Below are 20,584 nucleotides of genomic sequence, written 5' to 3' on the forward strand. Positions count from 1 at the left end.
CCATTTTAGAATTTCAAAGAGATGCCAGGTTATATCTTTGTAACAAAGCAAGGTATGCAACTATTATAATTTACACAATAGGTTCTCCATTAATCCACAGAAAAATAGTCCAACATTCGAGACAGAAATCCCAGTACACACAGTTCAATAAACTTGTACCTGTTCCTGTACAAACAGCTGGAAAATAATGCTGATACTGTTCAGTTAAACAGTTTCATACTTTGATTTATAGTTAACTGAAATCTCGTACCTCACCATGATGACTATGTACACAAGCCAGATGGTTAGTTGGAATTGGAGCACCACAGAATATTACGGTGCTGATCTTCAAAAGAAGAATCTGTGATACGCATACTCATAAATTCCTTTCTTTTTCAGGAGGAAAACTATGAATGGGGCAGCAGTTTCATCCTGGATGCGCTGTCTGGAATTAGTGTACAACAGAAGAAACTTGCAGTGGCAGCCATGAGATGGAGAAAAAACTTGGGGGTGATGAGACAAAAGAATCCTAGTGCTGAGGTACTGGCATGATGAACTGTGCTCTATTTTGCAGAAATCTAGGTGGATTTGCATGGTCCTTTGCCTGGGCATACTGGATCAGTTGGGGGACACCGAATGCAAGAAATTCTGGTGGGCTATTCTTCTCCCTTCCTCGGCAGTCCCTCGGAGTCGAAGATGACTTGCTTCCACACTAATATGAGTTTTCAGGTGACTGTGTCCAATGTGGGATCTACAGGCTCTGTCACAGGTAGGGCAGATGGTGGTTGGAGGGACGGGTGGGTGGGGTGCCTGGGTTGTCGTACGCTCCTTCCGTTGTTTGCGTTTGGCTTCTGCAAGCTCCCGGCGAAGAGACTCCAGTTGTTCGCCGCCTTCCCGGATGCTTCTCCATTTTGAGCGGTCTTGTGCCAGGGATTCCCAGGTGTCGGTGGGGATGTTGCATTTTTTCAAGGAGGCTTTGAGAGTGTCCTTGAAACATTTCCTCTGTCCCCCTGGGGCTCGCTTGCCGTGTCGGAGCTCCGAGTAGAGCGCTTGTTTTGGGAGTCTAGTATCGGGCATGCGGTGGGCTATTACCAGGAATGTGGCCAATGTGGACAACATTGCCTGGGAAGATGGACAGCTACAGCAGTTGGCATTAAATGTCCCAGACACATGGACCAGCATAGGTATTATATGGTGTCCCTTTGTGGGGTTAGGAATTTCAGGCTTTCAGCATGATTTGGCAAGGAAATCGATGGAATTTCTCTTTTCAATGAACACGTCAGTCAAAGCATCTCTTAAAAGATGAAAAGTACAAGCAAAGCTTGTAAATTATTTTGGAGGGGTGTAAGTACAGCATCAGATCATGTCCAAGAACAAGTTAATTTTTTGAAAGAGAGAACTCCCTGTGTTTTGAATAGTGCAATGGGATTTTTAATGCCCACCTAAATCGCTGGAACCAGCAGACAGAGCTTTAGTTTAACATTTCATCAGCAATGCGGCACTCCCTTAGTATTGCACTCAAGTGTCGGTCTAGGATATGTGCTGAAATCATGGAGTGGGGCTTCTGACCCTGGCAAGACTGACACTAACAGAGCCAAACTCCGCTGATAGGTGGATGTTAATGAATTCTCCTGATAATCTACTGCTGTCCCACTCCATCTCCTAATGCTAGTCATCAGGAACACTGCAGGAGTCCACTTAAAAAGAAGTATATCGTCACTTTTCTGAACCCAAAGCTGAAACTGGGAAGACTCGGTCAAAATGATTTTAACTTTTCCATATTGAACTTGCAAACAATGGTTCTTCAACCTCCACTCTTTCCTGAAGACTCATCCGTTGGTCTGCCATATGAGGAGGTTACTGTCCCAAAAGGAGAACTTTGGCACTGTGCACTTTTGGTCTTACAGTGACATCTGGTAATATCGAAAGAGACTTGAGTCTGCACAATTGAATTACCCTGTATAGCGAACAGTTTGCAACTCCCAAGAGTACAAGGAGGGGAATTCAGCTAGTGCAGTGTAAAAATGGATTACAGGAAATACAATCAGCCCAAAAGATCAACATGTTATTTTTGTCTCAATGAAGCAATGTATAAGCAAAGGCAATAAATGTCATTACATTAAAAAGCATTTCCAAACTTTCCATGTCACCTTTCGAAGCAACAATGACTTGTTCGTGAACTTGCAGAAGGAGAAATACTATACCTTTATTTTTTTTATTTAAGGGAAAGAAATTCAGAATGTACATAGTATTTGACTAAATTAACATCTGTCTTGTCTCTGCAGATTGGTGCATTTAATGGTTGGAAAGTTATTTTAAATTTTGATCATGCCAAGGAGGCAGGTTTCAGGCGTCTTCTGCTTTCAGGTGGAGCCAAGGTAAGTTGTTTTATAATGATTCTGATAGTTTCCTAATGACTTGCATCACTTGTGTGTATAATCTGTCTGTATATTTAAAAGGCTTGCATCTGGCACATGTCCCTGATGTTGAACATTTCATAAACATTGCATTTAAAAACATCATGCATCTGTAGGGCCAAAAATCTAGTTTAGCTGAGATAACCACTTAATGGTTACACGTCAAATATCCATTTGACTAAATGTGAGCGAATTTACTCGGGTAGCACAAGGATTGAGGAACCAATAACCAGCACCATCCCAAGCAATCAAATAGCGCCCATTCTCAACCAGCAAGTACCAAAAAAAATAAACTCGCTCAAAAGATTTTTAGTGTAATGTGGGCTTTGCGAGCCACTGAGCATCTCAAAATTAAATTTTATGACAGAATACATGTAAAAAAAATCTATAATTCTCAAATAGCTCACTGAACTTAGCCATAAATGTTTTAGCTTCCTAACTTTTTTGACCTTTCCAGGCAACATGTTTGCAGTGGATAATTCCTGGGTTCTGCACAAGTTCCACCTTTTGCACCTGTGCCATTTTTATGTCTTAACAAAATGTTACTCTGAGCAAAACCTCATTCTCCACTGTCATAATATACAACATAAAGTGTGAACTTTGTGTATCTTGGCTTTAGGGGGAATTTTAACTCCCTCCGTCTGTCGGAAACTGGACGAAACTAAAGTTAAAATCCTCCGGCACCATGCCCATATCCAAAGAGGACTGGAAAATGATGGTCAAGGCCTCTGCTATTTCCTCTTATACTTCGCTCAACAACCTGGGATGCATTTCATTCAGGCCTGGGGACGTATCTATTTTCAAAGCTGCTAAACCTCTTAATATTTCCTCTCACTATATTTATTTCATCCAGAATATCACACTCCTCCTCTATAACAGTATACACATTACCTCTTTCCTTTGTGAAAACAGATGCAAAGTATTCGTTAACAACCTTACCAACATTTTCCGCCTCCACACAAAGGTCTCTAATAGGCCTTACCCTTTCCTTAGTTACCCTCTTACTCTTAATACATTTATATAACATCTTAGGGTTTTCCTTAGTTTTACTGGCCAAGAATTTCTCTTGCTCTCTCTTAGCATTCCTAATATCCTTTTTAATTTTGCCTCAACTTTCTATATTCCTCTAGTATTTAGCCGTTGATATGTGGCATAAGCGTCCCTTTTTTTCTTAATCCTCCCCTGTAAGTCCCTAGACATCCAGGGGGCTGTAGAATTATTTTTCTCAGCCTTTTTCTTTAAGGGCACATGTTTGGGCTGAACCTTTCGGATCTCCTGCTTGAATGCCTCCCACTATTCCGACACCGATTTACCCACAAGTAGCTGTTTCCAGCCCACTATGGCCAAATCACTCCTTAACTTCGCAAAATTAGCTTTTCCCCAGTTTGGAACTTTTATTTCCGGCCTATTCTTGTCCTTATCCATAACCAACTTGAATCTGACTGAATTATGGTTACTGGCACCCAAATGCTCCCCCACTAATATCCCTTCAACCTGCCCAGCTTCATTCCCCAAAGTTAAATCCAAGACCACTCCCTCTCGTGTTGGGCTTGCTACATACTGACTAAAAAGGTTCTCTTGAATGCATTTCAAGAATTCCACACCCTCGGTACCCTTCACACTAAATTTGTCCCAATCAATATTTGGATAGTTAAAATCCCCTACTATTACTACCCTATGGTTTTTAGACTACACAGCAATTTGCCTATATATCTGTTCCTCTATCTCCCTCACACTGTTTGGGGGTCTATAATACACTCCCAGCAGTGTGATCGCCCCTTTTTTATTTTTCAATTCGACCCATATGGACTCAGTTGATGATCCCTCTAACATATTATCCGTCCTCACCGCTGTAATAGTTTCTTAAATCAATACCGCAATCCCCTCCCCCTTTTTACCCCCCTCTCTATCTTGTCTAAAAATCCTATATGCAGTAATATTGATCTGCCAAACCTGTCCCTCTTTCAGCCATGTTTCTGTAATGGCTATAATGTCATACTCCCAAGTGTCTACCTGTGCTCTTAGCTTATCTGCCTTATTCACTATACTCCTTGCATTAAAGTATATACCATTCAGCACAGGCAGACCTCCTTGCTTACTACGTACTAAGCCCTGTTTCCTCTGTCTTACAGATTCGCTTTCTAGATTCTTACTATCCAACTTCTGCTTTACTTCCTTCCCTTTTGAATTTGTTCTCAGGTTCCTATCCCCCTGCCAAGCTCGTTTAAACTCTCCCCAAAGCACTAGCAAAACTCCCCGCGAGAATATTGGTCCCAGCGCTGTTGAGATGCAACCCGTCCAGTTTGTACAGGTCCCATCTCCCCAGAAGCGGTCCCAATGCCTCAAGGATTTAAAGCCCTTCCTCCTACACCAATTTTCCAGCCACGAGTTCATCCTCTATATCCTTCTATTCTTATACTCATTAGCACGTGGCACCGGTAGTAACCCGGAGATTACTATCTTTGAGGTCCTAACCTTTAATTTTCTTCCTAGCTCCCTAAATTCTTCCTGTAGGACCTCATCCCTCATTTTATCGATGTCGTTGGTCCCGATATGGACCACGACCTCTAGCTGTTTACCCTCCCCCAGGATGCCACGCATCCGCTCTGTGACATCCTTGACCCTGGCACCAGGGAGGCACAAAACCATTCGGGAGTCACATCTATGGCCGCAGAAACGCCTGTCTGTTCCCCTAACTATAGAATCCCCGATCACTAGGGCTCTTTTGTTCTTCGTCCCTCCCCCTGTGCAGCTGAGCCTCCCGTGGTGCCTTGCAATTGGCTCTGGCTGCACTCCCCAGAGGCACCATCGTCCTTACCGACACTCAGAATTGAATGTTGGTTTGAAAGCGAGATGGACTCACGGCGGGACTACCTGCCTAGCACACTTACTATGTCTGGTGGTCACCCACTTCACCTCTACCTGTACACCTTTAAGCTGCGGGGTAATCACCTCCTGAAACGTGCTATCCACGTAGTTCTCAGCCTCGCGGATGCACCGTATTGACTCCACCCACTGCTCCAGCTCCGAAACTCGGAGCTCGAGCAGTTGAAGCTGGAAACACCTCCTGCACACACGGTTGTCTAGGCTGCATCCAGGACTTCCCACATGCCGCAGGATATGCACTCCTTGGGGCTGAGCTGCACTGCCATCCTTCTAGTTAGACTTATCTAGTTTAAAATCTACTTAAAAAGAAATAGAGAAAAGAGAGCTACTCACCAACTCACCTCACAGACCTCTGTGGCCTCCCGACCTCTCGGCCTCCAAACTCCCGACCTACTTAAAAAGAAATAGAGAAAAGAGAGCTACTTACCAACTCGCCTCAACAACCTCCCGGTCTCCGAACTCCTGGCCTCCGAACTCCCGACTTGCCGACCTCAGGACCTACCGACTCGCAGACCTCACAGGGCCTACCGACTCACCGATCTCAGGACCTACCGACTCGCGGACCTCACAGGGCCTACCGACTCACCGACCTCAGGACCTACCGACTCGCGGACCTCACAGGGCCTACCGACTCACCGACCTCAGGACCTATCGACTCGCGGACCTCACAGGGCCTACCGACTTGCCGACCTCGGGGCCTACCGAATCACCGACCTCAGGGCCTACCGAATCACTTAGCACACTAAGGTTATTTTAACTGGCTAGTAAGGTAAATGTAAAACTTATCTTTGCGGGGCCAGGAGGAGCAGGAGTGCTCCTTTGGACACCACAAAGAAATTTTTGGCTGCTGCCACCCCTGCCAGCAAAACCGTTCCTCACCCCCCAACCTGGCCTCTATGATTGAGTGAATACATAACTATGAACTTCATTTAAAGAATGCAGTAAGTAATTTAAAATTAGTGTGGGCCAACTTGTGTTTAATATAATCCTGTAATAATAACTGATACTGTAACCATGCTCAATTGAGTAGATTGGGCCTATATTCTGGAATTTAGAAGAAAGATCGGTGATTGTATTGAAACATATAAGATTCTGAGGGGAATTGACAGGATAGATATTGAAAGGTTGTTTCCTCTGGCTGAAGAATCTAGATCTAGTGGGCATAGTCTCAGGATAAGGGGTCGGCCATTGAAGACTGAGATGAGGAGGCGGAGGTTGTGAATCTTTGGAATTCCCAACCCGAAAGGGCATTGGATGCCGGCTCATTGAGTATATTCAAGGCTGAGATTAATAGATTTTTGGACTCGAGGGGAAATCAAGGGATATGGGGATCGGGCGGGAAAGTGGAGTTGAGGTCGAAGATCAGCCACAATGTTATTGAATGGTGGAGCAGGTTCGAGGGGCCGCGTGGCCTACTCCTGATCCTAATCCTTATGTTCTTATGTTCGCACATCAGGTACTTCCCAGTCATTTGCTATTCGAATACAGAGAAGCCACTCATCTGTTTGCTGACTTCAGTAAACTAAAACCAGAGGATCCAAGAGTGAATGTGACTGAGGCTGTTGAACAAAATGTGCAGTGCCTCAAACCAGAATATATCGCAGACTATCTCATACAGGTTTGTCCTACATTCTAAACCTTCTGAAAATGTTGAAGTTATGATTTGCGGCATAGATTCTTGTTTTTGTAAGAGTTAAGACTAATATATTTGAAGGATTCAGAAGTGCACTCACTAAAAGAGACTGTATTCTTTAACCTTTCTGATCATTAACCTGCTGCTGTAATGAAAAATCTAATTTTGTATATACTTTCATGTAGAACAGACACACAAAACAGTCAGGACAACCTTAGGATCCAAGACTGCTTAATGCTTTGGGTGTAGACTAACATTCCACCTAAGCCAATGGGATAGTTCCCGCGCAGGCCGCTCACCGACTTCTCCATTGTAAATACCGCGCATACGCTGAAATTTAAAAGGCCCACACACTAAAAGAAATAGGCCACGCAGAACAAAGCATAGCTTACAGGGAACATTGGTGCAAATCCTTTGTCAAAACTTGGTCTACATCGAAAACTTTAACCGAAGTTTGCTCTTTACACATTCTGACTGACCTCCTGTCCATTTTCTAAAATTTCTACTTTAATATCTAATGTTCAGCAATTGCAGTTAATTTTTTTTAAATTGTTATTTCTGTTTGTTATCTTCCATAACAAGAGGAAAGTTTCTCTTGTTTTTCTCTAATCAGTTTTGGGTTGCTCTCAAGTTGTTTCAAGAATAATTTTCTGTGACTTATTTTTCAAAGTTTTAAAATGTGTATAACCACATGACTCAACTACATCTGGGAGCCAGGGGTAACCAGAAGTGGCTTTTTTTCACATGTTATAGAATCATAGAATGTTATACAGGTAATAAAGAATAGTCAGGATGGATTTCAAAAAGGGAAGGTCATGTTTGACCAACCTTATTGAATTCTTTGAAAGGAGTAATAGAAAGAGTAAATAAGGGTAATGAACTAGATGTAATATATTTGGATTTTCAAAAGGCCTTAGATAAGGAACCACACACTAGACTCATGACCAAGGTCAGAGCATGTGGAGTCAGGGGACAAGTTGCAGAACAGATAACAAGCTGGCTACAGAACTGAAAACAGAGAGTAGTGGGTTAAGGGGAATTACTCACTGGTGAAAGGTGAGAAATGGTGTTCCACAAGGTGGTGCTGGGACCACTGTTGTTCACAACTTACATAAAGAATTTGGACTCGGGGATCGGAAGTACAATTTTAAAATTTGCGGACAACACCAAATTGGGGTTATAATACTGAAAAAAACTGTGACAAAACTAGGGCCATAAATGTAAGAGTCACCAGTAGATCCGCTAGGGAATTCAGGAGAAAGGTCTTTACCCAGAGAGTGGTAAGAATGTGGAACTTGCTACTGCAAGGAGTAGTGTCCTATATTACAACAGTGATTGCACTTTAAAAGTACTCCATTGTCTATAAAGTACTTTGAGAACATGACGGGCACTACTTAAATGCAAATCTTTCAACTATCCTCCTTAGCAACCAATTCCACCTGTTGATCACTATCTTTATAAGGAAATATTTTCTGATTTCTCCTCTAAATTTGTCTTTCATAATCCGAATCAATGTTCCCTTGAATTTTTTTTTTCTTCATGATCGGCCCTTTTAAATTCGCTGTGCAACCGTGCATACACAGTATCTTCCAGCAGCAACCACATGTGAACAACTTGCACGGGACCTCTCTATTGATGCACGCCCACGGACCTTGGGGAACAATGAACCTGACTCTGTGCTCTCTTGTGCTGTTATGGGTTTAGTTTATTTACCCCATTAAGTAAATTGTACACCTCTGGAATGAAGCTTTTAATAAAAAAATCATTTCTCATAGCTCTCTCCTATAACAGTGCAGATTAGCCAATCAATCTCATTGCTGTCCACTGCTCTAGGGCCTGAATGTCCCACCTTCTCAGGGGTCAGAACTGTATGCAGTGTTTCTCCTACGGCCTGATCAGGACACTGTACAGCTAAGGGTTTGAACTCAATTGATTAAGCAATATAAGCCAGCATCCTGGTGCTTTGTTTGTTGCCAGGGTCACACTGTTTAAACATGTTGGGCAATGTGTCAACTAACACTCCACCCATGAAGTACATGTGCCTCCCTCCTATTTTTACTTCCAATGAATTATATTTATCAGTATTGAACATCATTTGACACTGATCAGCCCAGATGTAAACTCTTTTTTCGCGATCTCTTTTGTAAAATTTCGAAGCAACAGATTTTGCTTTGACTGTCTCATTATTGAAAAGCACAGGCTGTCTGCTAACGGGCTTTTTCTCTTTGTGGTGAATGGCGAACTTCAGATCTGTAGGCTGCTTTCAGTTCACAGTTAAAGCCCTGCACTCCTCTCCCTATCCATCCCATATCTCGTGCTTCTCTCCAGAACGGCTCGGGCTTTATCTCCCATCTTGTCCCAAGTACACGATGTACAGTTGTAATTATCTGTTCCTTGGCTGAAATCAGTTGTTCCTTTTCAGGAAGTAACTCATTAACTGTAACTTTATTCTCGCTGCTATCTGCTGTAGGGAGCAGTTTAGAAGTTATTGTTGTCTTTTCAAACTTCAGTTTGGCAGACCCGAGCTATTTTCCAATTGCTGAAAACCAAGTGTCACTGTCAAAGATTTGTGTGTGTGAATTTATAGATTAACAGTAACCCGAATTAGATCAATTCGAGAAACTTTATGGCTATTATTAAAGGCACTTGTACAGAGTATAAAATACAACATTAAATAACTGGGGATTTCGCAGCTTACTAAAGACACGGTGGGTGAATCTGCACAGGAGGCAACTGCTCGACGGGGCCATGCTGTCTGAGCACAGTATGTGGGGTAGATTGTCACGCAATAAGATCACCCCCACTGTGTTGGTGCCAGACTGAGAAGAATCGACTGACCCTGTCTCTGCATGGTGGGTTTGAGCGTTCACTCCGAGAATGGTGCGTTGGTGAGGAGTCCTGCCTGTCTGTGTCTGTCTCTCACCATGGTCCCTTCAGAAGCCACGGCCCCCTCTCCCATCAACGCCTGTTGGGGGCTGCTCTGCCTCACTTTCCCACGCACTTGCCCCGTCCTCCTCTTCCGTGTTGTCCCACTCTGACTCCTCCAGTACAGTCGAACTTTGATAGAGTTATAGAAATTTACAGCACAGAAGGGGGCCATTCGGCCCATCGTGTCTGTGCAAGACAAAAGAACTATCCAGCCTAATCCCACTTTCTAGCTCTTGGTCCGTAGCCCACTAAGTTACGGCACTTCAAGCACACATCCAAGCACTTTTTAAATGCATTAAGGGTTCCTGCCTCTACCACCCTTCCAGGCAGCGAGTTCCAGACCCCCACCACCCTCTGGGTGAAAAATGTTCTGCTCAACTCCCCTCTTAACCTCCTACCAATTACTTTAAATCTATGACCCCCGGTTATTGACCTCTGCTAAGGGAAATAGGTCCTTTCTATCCACTCATAATTTTATACATCTCAATTAAGTCTTCCCTCAGCCTCCTATGTTCCAAAGAAAACAAACCCCAACCTATCCAATCTTTCTTCATAACTAAAATTCGCCAGTCCAGGCAACATCCTTGTAAATCTCCTCTATACTCTCTCTAGTGCAATTACATATTTCCTGTAATGTGGTTACCATAACTGTACTCTAGCTGTGGCCTAACTAATGTTTTATTTAGTTCAAGCAAAACACCCTGCTCTTATATTCTATACCTCGGCTAGTAAAGGAAAGCATCCCGTATGCCTTAACAACCTTATCTACCTGTTCTGCTACCTTCAGGGATCTGTAGACATGCACTCCAAGGTCACTCTGTTCCTCTACACTTCTCAGTATCCTGCCATTTATTGTGTATTCCCTTGCCTTTTTAGCCCTCCCCAAATGCATTACCTCACACTTCTCATGATTAAATTCCATTTCTCATGATTAAATTCCATTTGCCATCTGACCAATCCATTGATATCTTCCTGCAATTTACAGCTTTCTTCCTTTTAACCACAAGGCCAATTTTTGTATCATCTGCAAACTTCTTAATCATGCCCCCTACATTGAAGTCTAAATCATTAATTCATATATGTATATATTTTTTTGAATATATACCACTAAAAGCAAGTGACCTACTACTGAGCCCATGGGATCCCACTGAAAACAGCCTTCCAGTCAGAAAAACACCCGGCGACCATTCCCCCTTTCTTCCTGCCACTGAGCCAATTTTGGATCGAATATGCCACTTTCCCTTGGATCCCAAGGGCTTTTACTTTTCTGACCAGTCTTCCATGTGTCAAAAGCCCTGCTAAAAGCCATGTAGACTGCATCAAACGCGTTACCCTCCTCGGCCCTCCTTGTTCAATCCTCAAAAAATTCAATCAAGTTAGTCAAACACGACCGTCACATGACCAATCCATGCTGACTGTCCTCGATCTTCTCTCCTTGGTTGCGGGGAGAAAACCAGATAATTAGAATGTTTATCTTGTGTGGAGGAGAAGGGGAAGTGGTGGCAACCCTTTGCCACTGTCCTGTGCAGAAGCGTTGAATGTACAAATGGTTGGTCGACTCTTCCCCCACCCACAACCAGATGGTACAGCTCCCCATCGGCCCCACTGTCGTCCTGAGGCTCGGGATAGCTCCAGCACTCTTCACCCTTGACCAGGTTTTGTGCTCATTCTTGACCTGCAAAGACAAAAGGAAACAATGAAGAAATGTTACGAGCAATTGCAACGACCTATTGCTGTCCATCTATCTGTCCTCTTTGAGAGGCTGCTGGTCCGCTTGCTTCACCTGAGTCTTACAGATTGGGCGCGGCAGAAAGCATTGAAAATAAATGGCTCACCTTCCCTGACCTTGTCAGGTCATTGAACCTCTTGCGACACTGGCACGTTATCCTGGGGACCATGGACGACCCACTAAGTACCTTCACCATCTCCCTCTGGCACACCTAACTGCTCGTGAGGACTGGGAACCTAAAGAGGCAACCAGCCTCCCCCGCCATGCCTCGGTTTCATCGAGAAGGTCCTGCTCCACAAAGATGGATGCCCTCTTGCACGCATCCTTCTTTTCGTGTCGGTCATCGTCAGGGAGGGAAAATTTACCAGCACTCTCAGACTGCTTTGGCATACTGCTCAGGAGAATGATTAAAATTATGCACTGAACAATGCTGAGAGAGTTCAATCAATTTGCACACTACTCGCATTACTCACTGCAGTAATTGCATTGGAAAATTCATTTGAATCGATTTGCACCCTGCTCAGATTAAAATGGCTCACCACTCGTAAAACTATAATGGCAAGGCACATGGCTGCAAAAAGGTTTGCAGAGAGAGAGAGAGAGAAAAGTGTCTTACCTTGTGATCTTCATGTTTTTAAATGACCTTTTATAGGACCCACCCCAACTACTTGAGGCCCCATTGAGCCAATTCCAGTCACTAACCGAATACACTGCTTCACCGTGCTGATTCACGGGATTTTACGTTTGGGCTTTTGCTAATGGGTTTGCACGGAAACTTGAGCGTAATTTCACCTCAGCAAAACCCAACACATTTTCCCGATTCCACCCCCTGTAGAAACTCCAGGCCATTATGTGCACCAAAAGATTGAGAGGCTGTGATTTGGATCACATCTGCCTCTTGTATATAAATCCAGAACGAATGCCTATTTTCCTGTTAATCACAGGTGCGACACACTTTACATATACTTCGCCTGCTTAGAAACATAGAAAATAGGTGCAGGAGCAGGCCATTCGGCCCTTCGAGCCCTTTGCCCATAGACCTGCAGAGTTCCACTTTTCAAGTTTTTATCCAATACCCTTGTTAAAGTTACTATTGAATCTGCTTCCACCAATATTTCAGACAGTGCATTCCAGATCACAACCACTTGCTGTGTTTTAAAAAAAAATCTAATTCCCCCCTTCCCCCCCCCCCCCCCCCCATGATTTTGCCAAAGGAGAGAAAAATCAGCGCTCAGATTTTAGCACTGCCTTAAAGTGACAGTAATATTGGGGATAATATTTATGGTTGTGTTTTTAAACCAAAACAGTTCCAAATAAATTGCACTTGGCAGGTCTGTTTACATAGCTGATTAATAGCACTGTATAGAAACAGCCAGGGAATTATCTCTCTGAAGGTCCCAGTAAATTTTAGCAGCACTCTTAAAACATTGTGGATCATTTTGATTTCTTCTATTACCTCATTTTTAGTGATATCTGATGGTATTACGCTAATTAGAGATAAACAACATAACCTTTTTTGCTTTATTGGGTGATTTAATCATATAACAGTGTTGTAAATACAGGTTGAACCTCTCTTATCCAGCACCCTCAAGAACTGGCCTGTGCCTGGTAAGGGATTTTGCCGGACGAGGGGAGGTCATGTCAAATTGGATGGTACAGGTACTGAGCAAGGGGATATCGGGGCTGGCTGGCTTGTGGCTGGGAGTACGGCAGAGAGAATGTGGGGGGTGGGGGATCGTAGGGTCAGAACAGCGGGAGTCGACAGCGAGGAAGGACTTCAGTTTGTTCATGTCGGAGCGGCCGGGAATGGTCCCGGACGAGCGATGGTGCCGGATAAGGGAGTCCCAGATAAGGGAGGTTCATCCTATAATATGATATAAAATTTGGATATTAATAACTAGAATGACATTTTCTTTGAAAACCAGTTGCACAGGTTGGATAACCAGGAAAAGTTTCACACCAGGTGGAAGGAAGTTATAATTATTGGGAGCTATTTTTTTGATCATTAAATGTCTTGTTGGGACACAGTCTAAATTGTCCAGTTTTCATACTTGTTTTCCTTTTTCAGGAGCATCCCCCTGTGATTGAGAATTACTATCTTGCTGACGAGACTGGAATGGGAACTCGAAAACGGAAATCATCTGGAGATCATTCTGATCCAAAAAAGTGTAGAAATAAATGAGGTTCCTTAAAAGTTTATATTTCCCTTTTCTGATCAAGCTCACTGATATTGCGCAGCCATAAGAAATTACCATCTGAGAGAGGATGATGTTTCCTGTCAGCACGTCGAGGCCCGATGGTAAATTCAATACCTGCGGCAATGGGACATTCCGGTGCTAAACAGCATCAAACTGATCTGTAATATCAGCCATCTTAATTCCAGCACTATAAAGTGAATGCTGGCCAATTAGAAAAACACAAGAAGACCCTTCTTTAAATAATCCAGGCCTCTTGTGTTTACATTAAAAGTAGAAGATAAATATTTGACTACATTTTTTGACTGTATTTTAAATAAATATATTTGCTAGAAAGTCTTAGTCTCGGGCCGAACTACTTTTACAGAATCCTATTTTCCCTTAATTTTTGTATTTTTTTTATCGCCTTCACTTCTGAAAGTGGTGTCTTCTGTTCATTTGTACCCCCTAAAGCATAATCTTACCACCAAGCATGATTTTTCCTCTACCCCTCTCTATTTTCTGGAGCCACCATTCCCTCCTGGATACCCATATATTACAACCTAGAAATGCTGGCAAACTCAGCAATGCTGACACAACTCCAAAAAAACACAAATCTGACAAACCGCCTTGATAAATGTGTATCGCCATGCTACTATTTCAAGGGAATTGAATAAGTTACATTCCTTTTTTTTATATATATTAGATTCCAGGATTTCTATTAATATTTTGGGACCACGTTTTGCAATTCAGTTTGTTTTTCTGTGAAAACTGAAACCATTGCACATATTCTCGTTCACTAACAACTGGAGTTTTGACGTTCCTGAAGGTGGCTCAAAAAATCTTTGATGTGGATTCATCTCCACTGAGAAATATGAGCAGGAGTAGGTCCCTCGAGCCTGCTCCGCCATTCAGTAAGATCATGGCTGATCTTCGACTTCAACTCCACAACCCTGGAGAGTGGCGACATGCACCCATGGCTTTTAAAGTGCCACTTGTTGCTGTAAAACCATTACTGCAAGATACCAAACTCGAACACGTCTCACCGTGAAGTCAACATGGAGCATTTACATGTATAATTAAACTAAATTTACGTCATCACTGTTGCAACTTACTGTATTGCAGCAAAGAGGCTCCTAGGTAACTTGCATGCTAGCTCTATAAAGAGACACTGTAAACTGTGTATGTACCTGATATCAACATTCAACTCACAGCTGGGGCTTCAGATGTCACGGGTAGTGACGCACCTATTGATGACCGATGCTTGTAACCATGATCATGTACCGCTGCATAGAGAACATAGCACCCACCTCGCCCTTGTTGTTTTTGAGTTTCATATAAAGAGAAACGCAGTTCGCTGACCAATTTTGTAGGAACCAGAAGTCTTCCACCACGCATACCCATTGCTGTGGGCTCCATCTCTTCCAAGCAGCACATCTAGCGTAGATGCTATAAGATAAAACGCCCTTTTCTTCCCAGTCCTTTTCTTGTGACATACCGGAGTCTAAATTTAACAAGATTGTGCCCATTTTATAGGCTTAGAATGGCTCATTCTTTCTCTTTCTTTCGTGTATTTTAAGGATTTGGTTGCAAGGTTCAGCGTCTATAATCAGGGTCTGGTTGGGAGGACCTACTAAGATATCAAAAGATAGTCCTGTTTTCCCAATTTCATCACTCTCACCACAAGAATATCTGTATACTGACCTTATCCATTTGCTGACTCGAGGACCATTTATTTAAACATTCCCTTACACAATAACTAGGTACTGATTGGTTACTTTAAGACATTGTGGCTTAAGGATCATATCATGTTTGACAAATGAAAGTTATAGTATACGCTTACAGAAAACATAGTGATGCTAATGTTGGAGAATGGATGTCCTTACTTATAAATTTGTACTTTATTTCACAAGATAATGGTGTTCAAAGGCATTTATTGGCTTACAATGATAACATTAATAAGTACACATGTACAATCATAACTTAATTACACATATACAATGATATCTTGATAAATACACATTCAATAATTATTAATAATTACACAAATACAATGATAATTTAATAATGACACATATACAATGATAACGATTAATAATTACACACATACTTAAGGACACACTTAGAGTAAAACAAATGACTGGAGAATTCACAAAATACAGTTCTCAAGCTCGAGGGGATCGGCTGAACAGGCCTTGTCCAATTCTGAAGAATCTGTCTAACTCTCGATATATTTTTTCTCCAGTGCCGATTAATTTTTATGAAAGTATTATCACGTCCCATTATTCACTTAATGAATTTCCGTATTAACAAGAGGGCCTCCCGTACACCCAATCAAGGCTTTATCTTGGCCGTGTTGGAAACCAAATCATTCACCTGGAGACCGTTACAGGCAATGTTCCCATGCTTGAAGCTCCTGCGCAGGAAAAGCTGCATGTGTGGACGTTTGAATGGGTCACGCAGCCCCTTAAAGGAGCCGCACACCCCAAAATAATTACAGGGAACATTGGTTAATGGAACCCAATACTTATCACTTGGCCAAATTCCACCACAATGTTGGCCATCCTAGCTCTCTAGTGGATGGCACCATTAACCTGTCAACCATCTCACAGCTGCACGAATTATGGAGGTTGATGCAACCATCTAACAAAGATGATCTGGTTTTGCCTCTGCTAAACTCTTATCTCCTGCCTCAGTACCGAAATGGCTCTCATCAAAGTCACCTTTGTGACTGACCGGTAAACTAGCCCTTCTCGACCTGTCTGCAGCCTTTAGCACAGTTGACCACAACATCCTCCTCCAACGCATTTCCACCATCATCTAGCTAGGTGGGACTGCACTTGCCTGGTTCTATTCTTATCTATCTTATCGTAGCCAGAAAACCATCTGCAATGGCTTCTCTTCCCACTCCCACATCATTACCTCTGGTGTTCTCCAAGGATCTATCCTTGGCCCTCTCCTATTTCTCATCTATATCTTGCCACTTGGTGACATCATCCGAAAACACGGCATCAGTTTCCACATGTACGCTGACGAACCCAGCTCTACCTCACCACCACTTCTCTCGACCCCTCCATGGTCTCTAAATTGTCAGACTGCTTGTCTGACATCCAGTACTGGATGAGCAGAAATTTTCTCCAATTAATTGTTAGTCCTGGCCGCTGACTCCATCCCTCTCCCTAGCATCAATCTGAGGGTGAACCAGACTGTTCACAACCTAGGTGTCATATTGACCCTGAAATGAGCTTCCGACCGCACATCTGCAGCATAACTAAAACCGGCTATTTCCACCTCCGTAACATCGCCCGTCTCCGCCCCTGCCTCAGCTCATCTGCTGCTGAAACCCTCATCCATGCCTTTGTTACCTCTAGATTTGACTATTCCAACGCACTCCTGGCTGGCCTCCCACATTCTACCCTACGTAAACTTGAGGTCATCCAAAACTCGGCAGCCCGGGTCCTAACTCGCAACAAGTCCCGATCACCAATCACCCCTGCGCTCACTGACCTGCATTGGCTCACAGTTAAGCAATGCCTCGATTTCAAAATTTTCATCCTTGTTTACAAATCCTTCCATGGCTCACCCACCCCATCTCTATAATCTCCTTCAGCCTCACAAACCCCCCCCACCCCACCCCCCAAGATATCTACACTCCTCAAATTCTGCCCTCTTAAGCATCCCTGATTATAACTGCTCAACCATTGGTGGCCGTGCCTTCAGTTGCCTAGGCCCCAAGCTCTGGAATTCCCTCCCTGAACCTTTCTGCCTCTCTACCTCTTTTAAGATGCTCCTAAAAACCTACCTCTTTGGTCATCTGCTGTAATTTCTTCTTGCGTGGCTCGGTGTCAAATGTATTTGTTTTGTGCTATAACACTCCTAGGAAGCGCCTTGGGACATTTCACTATGTTAAAGGCGCTATATAAATACAAGTTGTCAGCTAAAACACTATCCTTGTTTTTCATGTCACTGGAAACGAAGCTCTTAGCATTCTGCATACCGTGGAAATAGGCTCAGCATCTCCAGTCTCGCCTTCTAACTATAGTTTCCCATCCCTATAGGGCTGATGTTTTGCCCCAACTATGGATGCACTTTGTTTTAATGCATTGGGAAAGGTCCGTGCAAAAGGGTGAGGGCACATTCTATGCTTTGTGAAATTTTAATTGATGCCATACGCGGTTTGTTTTACCTGTGCTATATATTACATTAAAACAGCGATTACACTTCAACGGTACTTCATTGGCTGTGAAGCGCAATGGGACATCTTGAGGTTGTGAAAGGTGCTATATAAATGCAAGTCTTCCTTTATGTGTTAGGGAGCGTAGGATTGGTTGCATATACCCAAATGGCACAGCTTTTGTTCATGAACAATTTTGTGCTATGGACCTTTGCTTATTGGGAACTGAGGCCTCGGAACCTAATTTCACAGCCATTCGAGAGATGAAACTTGCAGCCTAACAGTGAAAAGGACGTGAACTTCCAAGTCAATATCTGAAAAGGTAATTGCTATAATCCAGGTAAGCCTGACTTGGAAATATATCGCCGTTCCTTCATTGTCGTGGGGTCAAAATCCTGGAACTCCCTCCCTAACCACTGCGGGAGTACCTTCACCACAAGGACTGCACAAGTCACGAAGGTGGCTTACCACCACCTTCTCGAGGGCAAGTAGGGATGGGCAATAAATGCTGGCCTTGCCAGTGATGCCCACATCGCAGGAACAAATATTTTTTTTTTTTTTTTTTTAAAGTGTCTACTTAAAGGAATTTTCCAACTTTACCAGAACCATCTCCAACTATAGAACTATCCCCCTCCTCCTATTGAACTATCCCTCATCATTGAACTATACCTCCATTACTGAACTATTTCCCTCAATAACTGAACGATTCCCCTCTTCGGTGATGGCAGTAGTTACCTGCTCTTTACTGAACTGTGCCTGTAGCACAAGAAGGAATCCACCACTCATTGCTGAATTAATGCCCTCTCCATTACTGAACTATGTGTCAGCCTTGTCTCAGTGGTAGTAATCATGCCTCGAGTCAGAAGATTGTGGGTTGAAATCCCATTCCAGAGACTAGATCACAATCTATGGGAGGCACTTCAATGCAGCAGAGGAAGTGCTGTACTGTCAAAGATATCCTTCGGTCGAGACATTAAACTGAGACCCGTCTGCCTTATCAATCAGGTGGACGTAAAAGATCCCACAGCATTATTGGAAGAAGAGCAAGACTATTTTAGTTCTCCCGGTGCCAATATTTTCCCTTCGACCAACACCAAAAATACATGATCTGGTCATTTGCTTCATTGCTGTTTGTGGGAGCTTGCTGTGCGCAAATTGGCTGCCGCATTTCCTACAATGCAACAGTGAATACATTTCAAATGTACTGAATTGGCTGTAAAGCACTTTTTGACATCCTGAGATCGTGAAAGGTGGTATATAAATGAAAGTTTGTTCTTTCTATGTCCCTCATTACTGAACAATGCTCTTCCCAATCATTCTCCCAAAATTAAACTATCCAGTATTGAACAATGCCCATCTGCATTTCTGAAGTATGTCCCTCGCATTACTGAACTATCCCCATCTCATTACTAATATAGAAACATAGAAAATAGGTGCAGGAGTAGGCCATTCGGCCCTTCGAGCCTGCACCACCATTCAATAAGATCATGGCTGATCATTCACCTCAGTACCCCTTTCCTGCTTTCTCTCCATACCCCTTGATCCCTTTAGCCGTCAGGGCCATATCTAACTCCCTCTTGAATATATCTAACGAACTGGCATCAACAACTCTCTCCAGTAGAGAATTCCACAGGTTAACAACTCTGTGAAGAAGTTTCTCTTCATCTCGGTCCTAAATGGCTTACCCCTTATCCTTAGACTGTGACCCCTGGTTCTGGACTTCTCCAACATCGGGAACATTCTTCCTACATCTAACCTGTCCAGTCCCATCAGAATTGAATGTTTCTATGAGATCCCCTCTCATTCTTCTAAACTCCAGTGAATACAAGCTGTCAATCCTTCCTCAAATGTCAGTCCCGCCGTCCCAGGAATCAGTCTGGTGAACCTTCGCTGCACTCCCTCAATAGCAAGGACGTCCTTCCTCAGATTAGGAGACCAAAACTGAACACAATATTCCAGGTGAGGCCTCACCAAGGCCCTGTACAACTGCATTAAGATCTCCCTGCTCCTATACTCAAATCCCCTAGCTATAAAGGCCAACATGCCATTTGCCGCCTTCACCACCTGCATGCCAACTTTCAATGACTGATGTACCATGACACCCAGGTCTCGTTGCACCTCCCCTTTTCCTAATCTGCCACCATTCAGATAATAATCTGCCTTCGTGTTTTTGCCACCAAAATGGATAACCTCACATTTATCCACATTATACTGCATCTGCCATGCATTTGCCCACTCACCCTGCAGTCTCTTAGCATCCTCCTCACAGCTCATACCGCCACCCAGCTTAGTGTCATCTGCAAACTCGGAGATATTACACTCAATTCCTTCATCTAAATCATTGATGTATATTGTAAATAGCTGGAGTCCCAGCACTGAGCCCTGCGGCACCCCACTAGTCACTGCCTGCCATTCTGAGAAGGACCCGTTTATCCCTACTCTGTGCTTCCTGTCTGCCAACCAGTTCTCTATCCACGTCAATACATTACCCCCAATACCATGTGCTTTAATTTTGCACACTAATCTCTTGTGTGGGACCTTGTCAAAAGCCTTTTGAAAGTCCAAATGCACCACATCCACAGGTTCTTCCTTGTCCACTTTACTAGTTACATCCTCAAAAAAATTCGAGAAGATTTGTCAAGCATGATTTCCCTTTCACAAATC

At 43.3% G+C, this 20,584-nt stretch overlaps 1 protein-coding gene across 4 annotated transcripts in view; it reads left to right on the forward strand.

The window, feature by feature from the left end:
* topbp1 (DNA topoisomerase II binding protein 1) overlaps positions 1–14,103 on the forward strand; it is a 122,919-nt gene extending 108,816 nt beyond the window's left edge. For all 4 annotated transcript variants that reach the window (XM_070880393.1, XM_070880391.1, XM_070880389.1 and 1 more), the window contains 4 exons: positions 379–519; positions 2,265–2,357; positions 6,739–6,900; positions 13,641–14,103. In XM_070880393.1, coding sequence (XP_070736494.1) covers positions 379–519; positions 2,265–2,357; positions 6,739–6,900; positions 13,641–13,754 — 510 coding nt within the window. In that variant the 3' untranslated portion in view covers positions 13,755–14,103. The remainder of the gene's footprint in view (positions 1–378; positions 520–2,264; positions 2,358–6,738; positions 6,901–13,640) is intronic.
* Positions 14,104–20,584: the final 6,481 nt, after the last annotated feature.

The sequence above is a fragment of the Pristiophorus japonicus genome, chromosome 5 (assembly GCF_044704955.1).
Source record: "Pristiophorus japonicus isolate sPriJap1 chromosome 5, sPriJap1.hap1, whole genome shotgun sequence".
Lineage (NCBI taxonomy): Eukaryota > Metazoa > Chordata > Chondrichthyes > Pristiophoridae > Pristiophorus > Pristiophorus japonicus.